Source organism: Ooceraea biroi, chromosome 7 (assembly GCF_003672135.1).
Source record: "Ooceraea biroi isolate clonal line C1 chromosome 7, Obir_v5.4, whole genome shotgun sequence".
Classification (NCBI taxonomy): Eukaryota; Metazoa; Arthropoda; class Insecta; order Hymenoptera; family Formicidae; genus Ooceraea; species Ooceraea biroi.
This window is the reverse complement of record NC_039512.1, coordinates 2,465,558-2,482,093: the sequence shown is the minus strand read 5'-3', so window position 1 is coordinate 2,482,093 and position 16,536 is coordinate 2,465,558. Positions and strand designations below refer to the sequence as shown.

At 43.7% G+C, this 16,536-nt stretch overlaps 1 protein-coding gene across 3 annotated transcripts in view; it reads left to right on the top strand.

Moving 5' to 3' along the window:
- Window positions 1-13,927, top strand: part of LOC105277616 — a 33,415-nt gene extending 19,488 nt beyond the window's left edge. For 2 of the 3 annotated variants that reach the window (XM_011336093.3, XM_011336090.3), the window contains exons 2-6: window positions 4,972-5,361; window positions 5,649-5,950; window positions 6,089-6,491; window positions 8,181-8,296; window positions 8,419-13,927. In XM_011336093.3, coding sequence (XP_011334395.2) covers window positions 4,972-5,361; window positions 5,649-5,950; window positions 6,089-6,491; window positions 8,181-8,296; window positions 8,419-11,034 — 3,827 coding nt within the window. In that variant the 3' untranslated portion in view covers window positions 11,035-13,927. Of the gene's footprint in view, window positions 1-835; window positions 4,041-4,971; window positions 5,362-5,648; window positions 5,951-6,088; window positions 6,492-8,180; window positions 8,297-8,418 lie in introns of those variants that run through there. The other variant, XM_011336091.3, reaches the window with a different exon arrangement.
- The last annotated feature ends 2,609 nt before the right edge of the window (window positions 13,928-16,536 follow it).

The following is a 16,536-nucleotide window of genomic DNA, read 5'->3' as shown; positions in this document are numbered from 1 at the left end:
CCACGTGGAAGACCAAAGACGAAGGTGGATAATGATCACTTGAGAGCCGTAGTAGAGTCCGATCCATCTCAAAGTACACGTGAATTGGCATCGATATTCAATGTTTCCATACCCACCATATTGGTTCATTTAGCTGCAATTGGTAAGATAAAGAAGTTGGACAAATGGGTCCCGCACGAATTGACCGATGCGCAGCAGGCGCAACGTCTAGAGGCTTCCCTTTCTTTGCTTTCCCGTCACAAAAATGAATCTTTTTTTAATCGAATTATGACCTGCGATGAAAAGTGGATACTCTACGACAATCGTAAACGCTCACATCAGTGGTTGAACGCTGATGAACCACCGAGACATCACGCGAAACCCAACATTACACAGAAGAAGCTTATGGTGACTGTTTGGTGGTCCAGGTCAGGTGTTATCTACTACAACTTTATGAAACCTGGTACATCGATAACGGCTGAAGTATATTGCAAGCAACTGGACGAAATGATGCAACAACTTGCTATTAAACAATCGAAATTGGTCAATCGGTCAATGCCAATCCTGTTGCATGATAATGCTCGACCGCACACTGCGCGACTGACCGTGGCAAAGCTACGGGAGTTGGAATTGGAAACTCTCCGTCATCCACCATATTCACCAGATCTATCACCTACCGACTATCACTTCTTCCGGAATTTGGACAACTTGTTGGTGGGAAAATTCTTCAATTCTCAACAGACAGTCGAAACAGCCTTCCGCGACTTCATCGATTCCCGTACTCCTGGCTTCTATAGTAGAGGCATAGACCAACTACCACTAAAATGGCAGAAGTGTGTAGATAACATGGGCGCATACTTCGATTGAAAATAAATCATGTCCATGTGCCAAAAAATGCAAAAGTTTATGTTCTATTTGTAAAGTTTCATACTTAATGACCCAATAGATGGTAGTGATCATCGCCATGTGACTTTTATAAGATTAATTGTACCGTACTTTAAAATATTCTCCGCTTCAATGTTTGTTACATTTGAGTACGAAAGGATCGATCAAAAATTATTAAGAAATGTTTATATAGTAGAGAGACATACAATATAATATAATTTATATTAATATCACTAAAAACTGAGTCATAACTTAAAGATAAATAAAGGTAAAATCAAATCAAACGATCAAGAAGATAGAAAGATCATTAAAAATGAAAAAATTGAAAGTTGGATGAAGATGATTAATAATTTTCCTCATATTATCGCTAAAGAAGAGTTATCTCCAATCGATCGGAAAAGTTATAGTACAATTTACAAGATTTATAACGGTTTTAGAATCGTATGTCTGCTTCGAGTAAAGTTGTTGCTGAAACGTTTGAATGATGTTTGAAGAAAGAGATAAACTAGAATTTCTATTTCTAGGAATTAGATAACTCGCTGTAGAGTCTAGTATACTAATATCATTAACTAATTAAATATCATTATTGCGATCGACACATGAGTCACATGCTGGTCGCTTAACTGATTGCCAGCTTGAACTCGACAATAAAACGCAAAGCTAATAAATGCGGACATCTATGACATTAATAGTTCGTTGTGTAATCTATCTCGTAAGAGAGGAAACAGAAAAAGAGGAAAAAGAGAAGAAACGAGAGGAGAGCAATCGATGTGTCGCAATCGTAGAGTAACACAGGTGCATAGTCGGCGAAGCATGCGATAAAAAGTTGCATACAGAATTACATTCTCATAAAACATCTTTACATAATAATTTCCTCACTTCTTATTCCTGAAAGCTCAAATTCTCAATTGAGAGTACTCGGAATCATTGAACGGAGGGACGATTCCTTGAAGCAAATTATAATTATTATATAAGTTGCCTACATTGTTCGCGCGCGAAACACAACGCGAATTTCAACGAAGAATTATTTTCAACGCCAAGGACGACTTTTCGTCGTAATACGTGATCCTCCTTGGTACGCCGCAAACTGCAATGTTGGGTTCGTCGCCGTTGCACATGCACGTGCGCCGCACATGCACTTATTAGTCGCGTGAATAACCGGTATCGACTATCGATTATTTCGGGTATTACGTTAGTCAACGAGCGATACCCAGGTATCCGGGTACGTTCGGAGGATACGTTCGATGTACGCGATACACCAGCAGCGGTACCGGCTAGCGTGCTTGCCCGATCAATGGATATACCATCTAGATATTAATATGCCAACGCGATATCTAGACGTTTTAATGCACAGTTCAGTTGAAATGCGCAAGCCGGAGCGGAATCTGGAACAAGAGTGCGATATGTCATGCTGCGTACCTGCACGTACTGAGAGACTCGACATTTCATTTCGAAAATACTTTATATCTAGATTTCCCTCTCCTTTTTTTACATCCTCTCGCTCTGAGTCTGCTTCTTTTCTGCAACTTTTAAATAATTTAATGCATTTAATTTATATGCCTATATAATATAGATACATGTAATATAAATAAAACGTACATATGTACTTTATAGTTTTAAATAGAGGTAACAGAAATATATGAAAAGTATTTTTAATTAATTTTTTTAATACTTTAACTTAGAGTAAGTAATTATAACACTGAGCATATGATTAGCGATTAATAGATTAATAATAAGAATAATTGTTGATCGAAAAGAATAATGTGGATGACGAAGCATTTTCGGCAACTTGCGTGCCTAGTTCGCTCCGCTAATTTTCCTTCAAAATGATCACGTATTACCCACCAAGAAAAATTAGCACGTCACTTAGTGATAGTACTATAATTGTACTCCGCGAAGGCACGCTCACGCTCCTTCTGCTTGAAGCGAGCGAAAAAACATTCGTCGCGTAGAAAAGTCGTCCTAGAAAATCGACTAGCACGCTTAGCGGCCACATTTGCCTCTCTGACGTTTTTATAACGCAGTAAACGTTGGATCCGGGTGACGATAAATTTGACCTTTTATGTTGGTCAATAACGATAATCTGAAAAACGGTACTCGACGGACCGCGGACATAATTTCCATAATTAATAATTATCTTCATTATATATGAGCCTAATGGAAGAAGAAATCAAGAACGCTACATTTGATATGCATGTAAAATACAATTTCTTCCTTGCTTAATACATACTTTGCTTGAATCATCTTTAATCTAAATACATTCATCATATCGCACTCCTCCAGCTCCAAAAACTCTGGCTCCTTTTGCATTTTATCAATCTTTATTGTGCCTTCATAAATTGACGCAGAAATTAATACGTTCGAAACGTGCTCAACATTACTGAACCAAAAATGGCTGCTATGTTCAATTCACGTTGAATAATCAAGGAGGATCATTGTTAAGCACACATCTAATGAAAGCTAATCCCAAGCAAGCCTCTAGCTCTCTCGGATGGAGGATTACTCCGACGGTGGATCAAAGGTGAAGAAGTCAAGCACCCGCGACGCAGACTGGGCTCAAACGGCTCGCTCGAGTACAACCGGTGCTTAGAGGAACACCGGTCGCTAGCTAGAGATACACATAGTCTCCTCGCCAGTTTTCTATTCTAATTCCGATGCTATTCTGGTACCGGTGGTGGCAGCCAATGGGCAACGCGTTTGCTGCCCGGCTACCGTACGTGCAACTACACGCCTCGCTCTTCGCTCTCTTTGCTCATCATCTCTTCTGCGAGTGCACCACCACCACCATCACCATCGCCATCGCCACCGTGGTGGTGGTTACCACCCCCTTCCCCGTGCCGCCGATCGCAGTCGCGCCCGGGTCATCGCGTGTGACACATTGATCCTGCACCCGCATGTCATTCGTTACGCCATCCGCGTCCTTTATCAGCCGCCACGGTGATTGGCCGGTCCTCCGTGGGTGGAGAACGTTGTCCTTGACTTGACTTCGTGCATCGGGCACCCGTCATATTGAACGGGACGTCCTCGCGAAGCGGTTCTCGTCGATTGTCCACGACGACTCCGAGAGGATTGCGCCAGGTGGAGGAAGGGTGCGATGCAGTGGCGTCGGCAGAAAAGAGTCACCCACGTGATCGGCTCTTCGAATCATGTGCTGCTCTTAGCGAGGTACCAAGATGGTACGGAAACGATACTTTGAATGCTTTTAAGCGCGTGAGAAACGCGCCACCACCTCTTGTGTTGAATCATTAATGCGGACGATAGAGAACGTTGAAATGAAAAGAGGAGGAAGAGAGATGGAAGAAATGATGCAAAGTTTTTCTCTTATCGCATTTACATGTAAATTGACTAATCGCTTGCTTTGATTATCAGTCTAATAATTTTAATGCGTTTCTCGAGGTTGACATTTGCGATTTTGGAGTGCAAAAGAAACTTAATTTCTTATCATTTTCTTATTAGTACAAATTTGATTTAAATATATTAAAACATTTCATTTACATTTCGAAATAATTCAACAAATGCAAATGCGATAAGTCATACATGTACTACTTTGTGATTGATGGCGAAAATATTTGATTTGATTCCTACGATTACCCTGAAATGTCAGCTCCGTACACGCAAATGATGTTAATCAGTTTTATAGGAAGTTTTACATTTAAGCAGATACCATTTGATCATTGAATGTATGTTGTGTTATTTGATTACTCTAAATGACATAAAGTGCCTAAAAGTTTTCCCTCCGTTACTAGCCACGATTGACTCTCTAGAATTACGAACCCAGTACTATCATGATTACTCACTGTGATTATGCATAATGAAGGAGCATCATCGATTTTCTAGAAGCCGACATTTGACATCTACGATCTTAGATATATCCGACTTAAAGAGTCTACGAAACTCTGACATTTTTCCAAAAAATATATACACAAACAGGTTTATTATTACTGTATGAAAGAATGAACGAAATATCTAAGAGATACTTATTAAGCAGCGCATGCCTATTAATTTAGTGTTCATTACCTATCTTGATTTGATTATAAATCTGTAGCATTAAAATAGAAGTAGAAATACGCGATTCATCTTGCTCATTACGACATTTCCGATTTACAGCTCCACCCGGTGAAGAGGACGAGGAGGAAGGCTTACGAAAGGACTTCGTGAAGAACCAGGAGAAGGACGCAAACGCGCACACTTTCGATCGAAATGGACAGCAGACCGGTTACAAGCCACGCCGGACTGGTACCACCAGCACCAGCGGCGGCAGTACGAGCGGTTACGCCAGCAGCGGCTCCAGGTCGCACCGCGACGAGAGTACAGGCTCGCCGTCGCAGCCGAAGATCATCTTCAACGAGGACGAGTACACGAGGATCACGACGCCGCGGCAAGATGTGCTCTTCAAGAAGGGCTACCTCTCGCGCAAGAAGCCCTGGACCGGCAATGCGAGCACCAGCGCAACGCCATCGACCACTGAGAGTCAGTCGGCGTCACATTCCACCGCAGGTCGGGAATCACAGATAAGATGCTGAATGCTATCACTATTTACAGCAAGCTCTATATTTAATCGGTCACAACGAAATATTTAAGTTTTGAAAATAAATTGCTATTAAAATCGCTATTAAACTTTTATTGTCTTATACTAGTAATTTAAATATACTTTGAGAAAAACATCTTGTCTTTTTACAGTAACATCATTTTAAATAAAATCATTGATCTATCATCTTATTATTAGGATTTTTATTCCATTACTGAATAAATAATACGTGTGTAAACATTCAACATTCTTGCAGACGGCAGTGAGACTACAGAGGACCAGCAGCTACTGGACAGGGACAGTGGAACGGGAGAATATCCGCCCGTGGTAGAGCCAGGAGCGCAACTAGGATACGGAACGTTTTATGATCACGCGAGCGGTTACTACTACGAATACCCTGTGATGTTAGTCGGACCTGCACCAGTACCTGCTCATGTTGGACCAAGCGTTCTAGCAACTGTACCTTGCGGCCCGGTCCCCTTGAGGCCAATCGAATGGATCAACCCTGCCTTCGTGCCTAAACTTGCCAATCAACCGTATTGCTTAATGGATTATCAGGTAAATCATCCAAATTTCGCTTATTAACATGCGTTATCAAACTCTCGCGAGGAAATTCATTGTGGATGATACACAGTAACGTCCCAAATCAAGCACAATGAAATTTTAAATGATGACAATTTATGAATCTGCCTGTAGGCTAGTCAAACTACAGAACCAGTCACCATAGTGGAGGAGCAGAACGGCACGATAGCGGCAGCGGAAGCTTCCAACAGCGTGTGGAACGAGAGTGGTACCGGAAGTGCCAGTTGCAGCGGCAGCGTAGCCGGCGAGAACGAGGAACAAGCCGAGGAGGCGGACAAGGCGATCATGGATCAGCATAATACCGCGAAGGAACAACTCATGGAGGAGCAACATCCGGAACATCAGTACCTCGAGGGACAGCAGCACTTGGAAAACGGCATGACGACGGTCGATCCGTATCTGGATCCACTGCTGATGCAAGAGCCCGTCCACGTGCCGCACGTAATACCGGCCGTGCCGCAGCCGTACATGTATCCCGGTCACTACATGTTCGGGCCGCCGTTGGTCAACGTCAATGGTTAGTTACGATAGATAGATTTAGGATCGGAGCCGTCCCCCGAATAATGTGCGCGTGCTATATAATAATTGGATTGGCAAAGTCAAACTTGCTCTCTGCTACTTTTGCATGAGCAGACCTACATTCGCGCATTCGTAGCCTTCGTTCAGTTCACAGTCAGATGGACGGAACAATAGACAAGCGTGTGAACTGAGATTGTCCTGACGTTTGCATTTAAGAGGCGCATTTCGGGGAGGGAGTGCAAAAGCGATCCAGACACGCGATAACATACAATAATAACCCTTTAAAAAATACAACATATGTGATAAACAATTTTGACAGGTTTGAATTCGTTTATTACGTTCATTGCGAGTTAATTTCGAATATATTTTTATGAAACAGTAAAACAAAAAAAAAAACAGGAATATACACCACATATCATATACAAGCGACAGAAAAGATAGCACAAAAATAGTTAATACATTACTATCTATATTTAAATTAACAAGTAAATCTCTCAATCCCTATTAACGCAAAAGTTCAAAAGATTGCTAATTTTGAGATCAATGTACCAATATAGAAGGAAAATAATGCATTCTACAAAATATTAACCAACACTTCTTTTGAATTTTGATTTAATTATATCTTATATAGAATAAATTGTTGTATAATAAACTGGTACAAAGTAAGAAAAGAATACGGCAAGAAATTGTGCAATAATCGCGTGACTATATAACGTGAACGATTTATATCTGTATTGGTCCAATGACCGCTCCTTCCTCGTATTGCGCCACACTGGCCGTAGTACGCTTGATTGTACCTATTTCTAATGTTAAACGAGAACAGTGTCGATCGGAAGCGCGGCCAAGGAAAAGGGATATGCCCCGATTCATGACTTCTGTCCCGTCCATCGGCATCATTGCTGTTTTATTACTGCCGTGCCTCTACCACACTCAAGGTAAAAGGTAATAATTCGCAAAAAAGGTACCACGCTTTAGACACGATCGTGGAAAGGGGGCTGTCTGAAAACGCCCCGATCGGAACCCGCGGTTCCACGCTGCAGCATCGTCAACTCTCTCTTTGACGCTTTTCACGTTGATAAAGCGGTCGATCGAGTCCCGCGTAGAGTTTTCATTCCTCACGATCGTTCCTAAAGTTCCAACTCTGTACACGCTCGATATTTGTTTGTCGCTCGACTAACAATCGTACATCACTCTGCATATAAATAAATGTCAATCGGTGTACTTCTTTCACCGCTTCAACACGCCGTACGATATCATTCTCACATCGCACCTCGAGTAACGCAGCGTACTTCATCGGGCCGGGGTCCATTGACTCGCGGCCGCCGCACGGAAGGATATACGTCCCATCTCGGCGCAATTTAGTGTCATGAGTATGTCTTGGTTGCGCGTGAAACGCGAGATGGGAGCTTGGCAACGGCAGCACGTTGCCACATCTCAAATAGAACTCGTTAAAAATAACACTTGTGTGTGTCGTTCGCTTCGATACGAGAAGTCAGAAGGCACAGTAGCGAAAAGCCAAGTTCATTTTTCGCAACAACTCCGGCACGTTCTAGCGCTCATTTATCTCCTGCGATCATGATTGGATCTTTCATCGACTTGACAAACGACGCACCGAAATATTTATTCGTTGCTCGAATCTCATCCCTCGACGACGATCGATAACGCGCGATTGTTTCTTCTGTCCAAGGTGTTACCATTCAGGGCGGACCTTTGGTGAGAACCATGGACGTAACAGCTATGACAATGGCGTGCGCCAAGCGAAGAAAGAAGAGAAAGAAAAGAAAACAGAGAAGACCTACTTTGGTAAGTCGCTCACGAAACGAGTTGAAATGAGAATATTTTACAACAAATTATCACAAGAATGTGTAAATGCGATAAAAATGTTACTGATCAAGACGCTTAACGCTTCCTTCTGTCGTGTTCAGGGTAATACCGAAGATGAAGAGGAAGGAGAGTACAGTTCCGAGTGTGATAATGATGCATCGTCTTCCCGACTAGCTTGGTCAGAAAGCCCGACCTCGACCGCGACTACGACGACTGTCACGACGGCCACGAATCGGCCGCTCAATCCTGAATGCCAGGAATTCCAGCTACGGCCGCGAATCCTCTCCAATCCCACTTCGATGTCCGTTGTCGATACTGTGACCGAAGAAGTTGCGTCGTTAGCTAACGACGCATCAAACCTGTCGTCCTACGAAACGGAACCTTGTGAGACTGGGTCGTGCGATGTACCAAGTGTTCAAAGTCCAACGAAACAAGAAGCTGCGACGATCTGCAACTCGGAGGACGTCGCCGCGGAAACGCCAGTGGAGAGTGTTCAGGCGGCGACGGTTGGACGCAAGCCAAAGAACAAGAATGTCGAACTTAATGGCCAAACGAATCATCTAGTCGCAGATACGGAGACGATAGTAACGAGTGAGACAGTGGAAGTAAAGAAGGGAGGTCTGACTGATCACAAGGCATCCTCCAAGACTGATACAACCGACAAGAGCGCTGACGAATCACCGATCAGCGCGAAACACGAGCTACTTGAAAGCAACGGCAACGGCATTGACACCGATTTGTTGAACAACTGCGTCGAACACCCCGAGGAAGCTTTAACCAACGGCGAGACGGAGCACTTTGTCGACTTAACAGCGAAAGCAAGATCAGTAAGTCCTCAGGTCAGTACCGCAAACCTTCATCTAACAACAACAACAACGGATATCAGCGAGGGGAAGGAGAAGGAAGAAGAAGATCAACGGCCACGGCATTGCAACAGTTCGTCTATCGCGCGAACAACAACATCGTTTGGGCCAGCGAGAAAATACAATAGTAAGAAGGGCGGGAAATTCGTGAGGGAACCCACGCCTGGACCAGATCTGGATGACACCACGCACCTGGATCTGGAGAACGGGAAGATCGTTCAACAATCGATGGCCGTCGAACTCTCGGATGACGATGTGCGCGCGGTCGCGGATGTCGCGGACGACAAACTGGGCGAGACCAACCGGAAAGCGATGGACGACGAGGAGATGGTATCGGAGATACGCGGCAACATGAATAACACCACGATGACAAGTCAAGATGCGATCACGAGCTCTAACGAGGATTCCGGGTTCGAGAGCCAGACCCGCTTATCGGAATACCCGATTACGGCCGCGGTGACGGAGTGGCTGCGCCGAGTGAACTCACCCGATCTTTTCGTAACGTCAGGCTCAACCTCAGACAGCGAGACGGACGAGGATGAAGAAGTGAATGCAAAGCCGCCAAAAAACTTGCAAGGCAACCCCATGCCTGCACTATCTGCTAATAGCGGCGTCGACAACGTAACGTCGTTGTCACGCGCGGCTAGCTGCGGCGAATTCGCAAAGACCAACAACAACAACATCAAGATCGATCAGGTAGAAGCTGATTCGACGTCAACATCGATCGGCAGGAGACGGAAGGACGCGAAAGGTGTGAAGAGGAAATCAAAGGCGAAGAGGATCGAGAAGCGGAACAGGAACGTCGATGAGAAGACGCAGAGCCATTTGGTTTCCTGTGATCGGCTGAGGGACTTGGTCGCTGCCGTGAGATTGAGGAACACGCTGAAGCACAATGTTGCTGACGTTTGCGAATTTACTCAGGAGGATAGCGTTGCGGGTATGAGGGTTGCTTTAAGTTCTCGGATAAACACGAAGAGAGCCAGTGCAAGGCGAGCGAAGACGTTGCGGAGGATCGGCGGGAATCCCGTTGAGAATATCGATATCAAGATGCGACGTATAGATGATTTAAGCGGGGAGGGGAGCAAGGAAACCAACGGAGGCAGTACGGTGAGCGTGCGGACGTTCGAGAAGGGCGAGATTATCGTCTCCAAGGACGGCAAACTGTTACCGACGTCCGCGTACGAGCCTGTTCCGCTTAACGGACAGGGTGATCCTGACGTGGTGAGGAGCGCCGCTCGCGTCGACGCGATCGACGAGAACGCGGAGGTGCGCGAGGAGACGAGAAACAGCAGCGAGAACGACGAGAACGGCAGCGTAATGATGTCCTCGGTCAGCATAGAGGAGCCCGACGTGTTGGAGTGCTGGGAAGCGGAGACCATCGAACCCGTGGTAACTCCGAGGAGGCTGCTGCAGAGCGCGGGGGTGCTGTGCGACGGTGAGGCCGCGGAGGAGGACGACCTCGAGGCCGAGCAGGAGGCCACCATCGAGCACGTGCAGAAGTACTACAGGTTCGCACGGGACAGCGCTATCAGCGGGGAACCGAGCGGGCTGAGCACGTCGGTAGTCTCGTCGAGAACAGTGCCAAATCGATCCGAGGAGAGGAGACCGATCGAGTATTTCTGCTGCGAGGAGATCCCGGTCCTCGTGCCGGACCGAAATCGAGACGTCGTCTGCGCAGACGAGAAGATACCCGTCGACGAGGCGTTCGAGGTTTGCGAGAGCTGCTACACCGGCAAGTCGCCGTTCCTGCCGTTCGATACGAAGGTGTTCAAGCAGCAGGCGGAGCGGCCGCTGTGCCAACAGAACGGCGAGGGTCCGACACCGTGCAGAGCGGTGTGCTGCAACGTACAGTAATAATATCGAGAAGTCCTTAGACTTCGTATCTCGTCTCACGAACTCTACATGTACAAACGGGAGAATGTATTATTATAATATATTTAATTAGAATTCACATAGAATCGGTAAAGTGTGGGATATATTATAATAATATATTGCTGCGTAGGCGCGCGCGCGCCTGTCAAGGCCACCGTTTGTTTCGAGGCAGGCCAAGACGTTTTCCGAGTAGTACAGTGACGTCAGGGGGCGACATAATGACACAATGACGTTATTACGCCGCCCTCTTCTGACGTCACCGCGCCACTTGGGCTGTGCTTTTTCCGGTTATTATTATATATATCATGCACACGTATACGTACGTGTAGGCACCTCCTCACGATTAAAAAAAAAGAAGAAAATATACCTTGCCCCGTTGGGCGAGCGTTCAAGAAAATGAAATATTCTTTTAGAAAGTCCAGCGACACGCTCAATGAGGACTGAACGTTACCCTCGAAAGCATTATGGACGGCGATCCATTTTTGTAAATAGTTTTAAGAGTTTGCTTGTGAATCGTATTTCGTGGAAACTTTCAAAATTTTATGTCTGAGAGCATGCATTGTAGCGCCATTCTACGATAGCATTTTACCATTATATCATTGAACATCGCCGTAACGTCATTGTTCGCGATCGGACACGTAAATGTCGGGCTTTTATCGGGAACGAGCTTATCTTACCGAGCTAGTGGGAGGCAGCGCACGTATCGTTTTCTCCGAATATGAGGGAGAAAGTGTGCGTTTTGAGACGAGAGGGAAGTTTTGGAGATAAGAAAACAAAAAAGAGGGAGAGAGAGATGAAAGGAACACATACGAGGAAGCTGTAAATGTTTGTGGGGCGTAGGATATGCCAGGTTGTTAATTTTGTTTTAATTCTCGCTACGATATCTCGTAACACGGTTTGCCGAAGTGACTAAAAGCATTATTTTTACAATCTATATAAAAAAAAAGACACGAATGTTAAAAGACTAAGAATGTTATTGTTGCACGTGATCACGTTAGGAGGAGATGGCCTTTGCTTAGGGAAGTACTCGACTGCTCACAATTTTCAACTCGACAACACACTCGAAGTACCACCCGCGCATATTCGTCCGTGAGGTTGCGATTTTCTTTTTTTCGTTTTTTTTCCTCTGTTCTTTTTCCTTTTTTTAAAAACAATTCTAGCCAAGAGAGAGAGAGAGAGAGAGAGAGATGTGTGTATACCGAGGGAGGAGTTCCGCAGAGTAGACCGTTCAGTAATAAAAAATACGTGCTTTTAAGTAGCGATGCGTAATCACTCGCAGGATGTAATATCACGTTCTCTCGTAGGAGGTACTAGTTGAAAACGAGCAGCGATAAGACAGTGAGCTCTAGATATAGTATATCTTAGCCTATTATTATTGAGAAATGTAGCGGAATGTACATAGAAAGAGAGGATCGGGAGCTTGCGACGGTCAAGGAACGAAGACGACCTTGCAGAAATGCGGTAAAAGGAATCGGTGGATCGGGAATCGTCTTGCGGACTCTGTCTCGCAAACCCGCATCCGTGCACGTGTGTGATTCGTGTCGCGAGATGCGAACCCGCTCGAGAGCGGTCGTCGCTCGCGGCCACTTTCGAGATATCGCAATTTGAAAACTAGGCAATTCGAATTGTCGCACGTTTTAACGTGGGCGCGGGCGACGGTCTCTCTCCTCAAGCGACGCGAAGGGTAATAAGGGCGCATTTCTAGGAGATCGGGCGAGGCGATCCCCGTTGCGAAACGAAAAATCATGAAGCGAATGTAAAACCGAAAATTGTTATTATTTTTTTTTTTCTTTTTCTAATAGATGTGTCTCGACCGGAATCGAGCTGAGCGCACCGCAAAGAAATGCATATGTGTACTTACACACGTGTAAGAGCCGCACTTGTTACGATATAGTCCACCGCCTTTAGTTGATTCGTGTCAGAGTATAGATCGAGAGTACCTTAGGTTGCATATTGCGTAAGTCGATTGATAGACAGAAGACATGGTTCGTGAGGCCATTATATTCATATATCCCATATCATAACGAACACGCGTAACATACCTCAGAAGAAGAATATGTAAATAAAATATCGATCGTTCTGGCATTAGCGGCACACGAAATGATAATAATAATACTAATAATGCATTAATAACGATGATAACGCGACGAGGTAGCAGCGATAAAATGAAACAGTGCTGGCGAGAAAAGAGAAGGAAAGAAAACGGTTGTAAGAGCGGACATTAGTGAAGCATCATGTAATATCACACGACAGCGATATATAGACACCACATTGTTCCTGCAAAGTTCTAGTTTCCTTAAGCATGATACGTATAAATCATTTCCAAGATGGGATCCGTAGCTCTGAACGAAACGTTCGCATTCAAATACACGAAAATACATTTAAAGATAAGTACGAAATATATATCGTTATATTAAAATGCGCGTTGCATCAATTGTGTGCCTTATTCTGTGGCGGCCGTTTTTGTAACTATTTCAAAGCACTCTCCTTGATGATAGTCGAGTAGCGAGAGATCGCGAGATGCGGTTTAAACTTGTTAAAAATTGATGAACGAGAGAGAGAGAGAGAGAGAGAGGAAGAAAGAAGCGTTGCGGGGGAATACCCGCTTTCCGTGATTAATGATTCTTATCAGTGCATGCGTGCATAAGTACATGCGAACGCGGGCTCGTTTGATTCCTTTTTATTGAGATTGTCAACCTCCATTTAACGAATCGTCGGCATTATTCATAAAGACATTTAAAAGCGTTGCATCTTACACGAGTCATGTTACTGTACAATTATATTTTAGTTGAAGTTAACATGTATGGAATAAGTGTACTTGAATTTTGTTGTGTTTTTGCTTATAAAAATATGGAATAAAATGTTTCAATTACAATCAGCGGCCAACTTCCCAGTAAGCAAAATGTTCGCGGCCTGCCTGCAGGCTGGCAACAGATTCGATCAGAAACCCACGCCAGAACCATAGTCATCTGTGTCCGCATTAAGGGGGGAGCCTGCTTTAGAACGTTGAAAATAAGGTATAATTTTACGAATTTTTTTGGAGAAACTATACAGCGGATCATTATAAAGCTTTTATGCATTTATTAGTACGTTTAAAGATAAAAAAAATTATTTTTTGATTTGAATATATCGCCTGTAGAGGTCGTCCTGGAGGCATCTTAGTGCAGCCGGCATTGTAAATTCGTGAGCATTCTCCTGCCTCCAAATTTCATCCAAACTGAAAAATTGAAATATTTTCTCGTTATTTATGAATTCCCATCGTCGATGAACCTTTAATATTCATAAAAACATTAAGTTAAACAATTACTTTTGCATGAAAAAGTTCAACAACTTTGCCTAAAAATCGTACTTTTGTGTTCTAAGCTCCACCATTTTGGCACTTTTCAACTTTTTTCTTCTCTCTTTGGTTCATCGACGATGGGAATTCATAAATAACGAGAACATATTCCAATTTTTCAGTTTAGACGAAATTTGGAGGCAGGAGAATGCTCAGCAATTTGCAATGCCGGCGACGCGGCTGCACTAAGATTTCTCCAGGACGACCTCTACAAGCGATATATTCAAATCAAAAAATAATTTTTTTTATCTTTAAACATGTACTAATAAATGCATCAAAGTTTTATAATGATCCGCTGTATAGTTTCTCCAAAAACAATTCGTAAAATATACCTTATTTTCAGCGTTCTAAAGCAGGCTCCCCCCTTAAGCTTTTGTTTTGGCGGCAGAGACTGTAGAACAGAACCTGACAACGGATCGTCGACAGAATCTGTATAAAACGTAACTGGACAACAGCGCCGCGCAGATCCTGCTCGGTTTCTGCCGTCAATCTGCTGACATATTAGCAGGCTCTGCTCGGTTTCTGCCGACTATCTGCTGTCTAGTTATGTGGGCAGATATTGTTGTATTTGCTGCTGACATACTGACAACATTATTTGTTATATCAGTTCCTGTATGCAGTCCGCAGTCTTTCTGCCTTCAAAATTTGTAGCGGCTATTTGACGAAAATCTGTTCTAACAGACTCGGCTATCTGGGATGATTCGCATCTCGAATATGCATTATCAAGATACCGTTATTTTATTGTTAACTTTTCTCCTTTGTGGTTGCACTATTTTGCAATCTATTTTCTTTCGTCCAATTTTCACAATTGTGCTCATTTTATGTTGAATCAAGACAAAAAAATGGATCTGGTATATAAAGAGTGTACGATGTATGAATTTCGAGTAATAGAAAAATGTTTCCAAGCATACGAGGATACGAATGTTTATCAGCTTTCTATGTAAATTGCACAGGAAATATCATAATTTGTCGCTGTAAAAAGATATTTCGATTTTGACGAACGGGCATGCTTGTATCACTATTTTCGGATAGTTGAAATTTAAACCGGAATTCATTCATGGCGCGCTTGTAACTAAATTCCGGTCTCAATTATTCTCACTACTGGGCATCTATCACGTAACTTTTCCCCTAGGATGGAAAATGAAAAATGAAAATTTCTTCATCTCAGCAGCAAATCATAACGTAAAAAAGTTCACGCGAAATTTTCATTTTTCATTTTCCATCCTAGGGGAAAAGTTACGCAATAGATGCCCAGAGAAGATGTCCTAGGCACAAAAATATTATTTTATTACTTTTTTTTATGAAAGCACTAATTTAATAGTGAATAACATGTTATTTATCATCTTATATTTTTATTGTTCGCATACTAAACATATACCAAGTGTATAAATTAAAATAATATCTCTATATACCTTTGAGTCATAATGCATAAATATCTAAGATAAGGTACGTACGATTTAGAAATGTATAAACCGAAACTAGAAATATAAATGACGCGTGTGTGCAGCACGATTACCAAAACTTTACTATATTTCTAGTAATAAACTCTTGCTTATTCACTAATGAACCAAATATACCTAGAATATAACCAGCATGAAATTCATACCCAATTTGTTGAATCACGAAAACTTTCTATAGCGCGCTATAATTGGAATCCTCCATTGCCTATCGATATAAAACACTAGAATTCGATACATATTATATCGATGTATCGCAACGTCACTAGACATCACGAGAGCCACCGTACGGCGGACTCGCGAGCGCGAGAAAGAGACAGATGGCGAAAGACAAGGAAGGAACGTTTCGAAACAGATCGCACACGGCGGTTTTGACAGTCTTATATAGCACACGCGCGCCACACTCGGCGAAGGCTGCAGAATTACGTGCGTGTGTGTGCGTACGTATACGCGTATGCATGCGACGTTCTAATATAGAGCCGTAGTATCATCTCGCATACGTAACGCTTACGTACGCGCGCGCACGCTGCTACACGGCCTCCCTCCCTCTCTCTCTCTCACTTCCTTTTCTCCCTCGCTGTCCCACTCGTTCACCGATCGCGCGCGCTCAGCGCAGCGAAGGGGCGGGGGGGGGGGGGGGGGGGCGGGCGCGGAGATCGGCGAGGAGGTGGAGGAGCGAGAGCGAAAGAC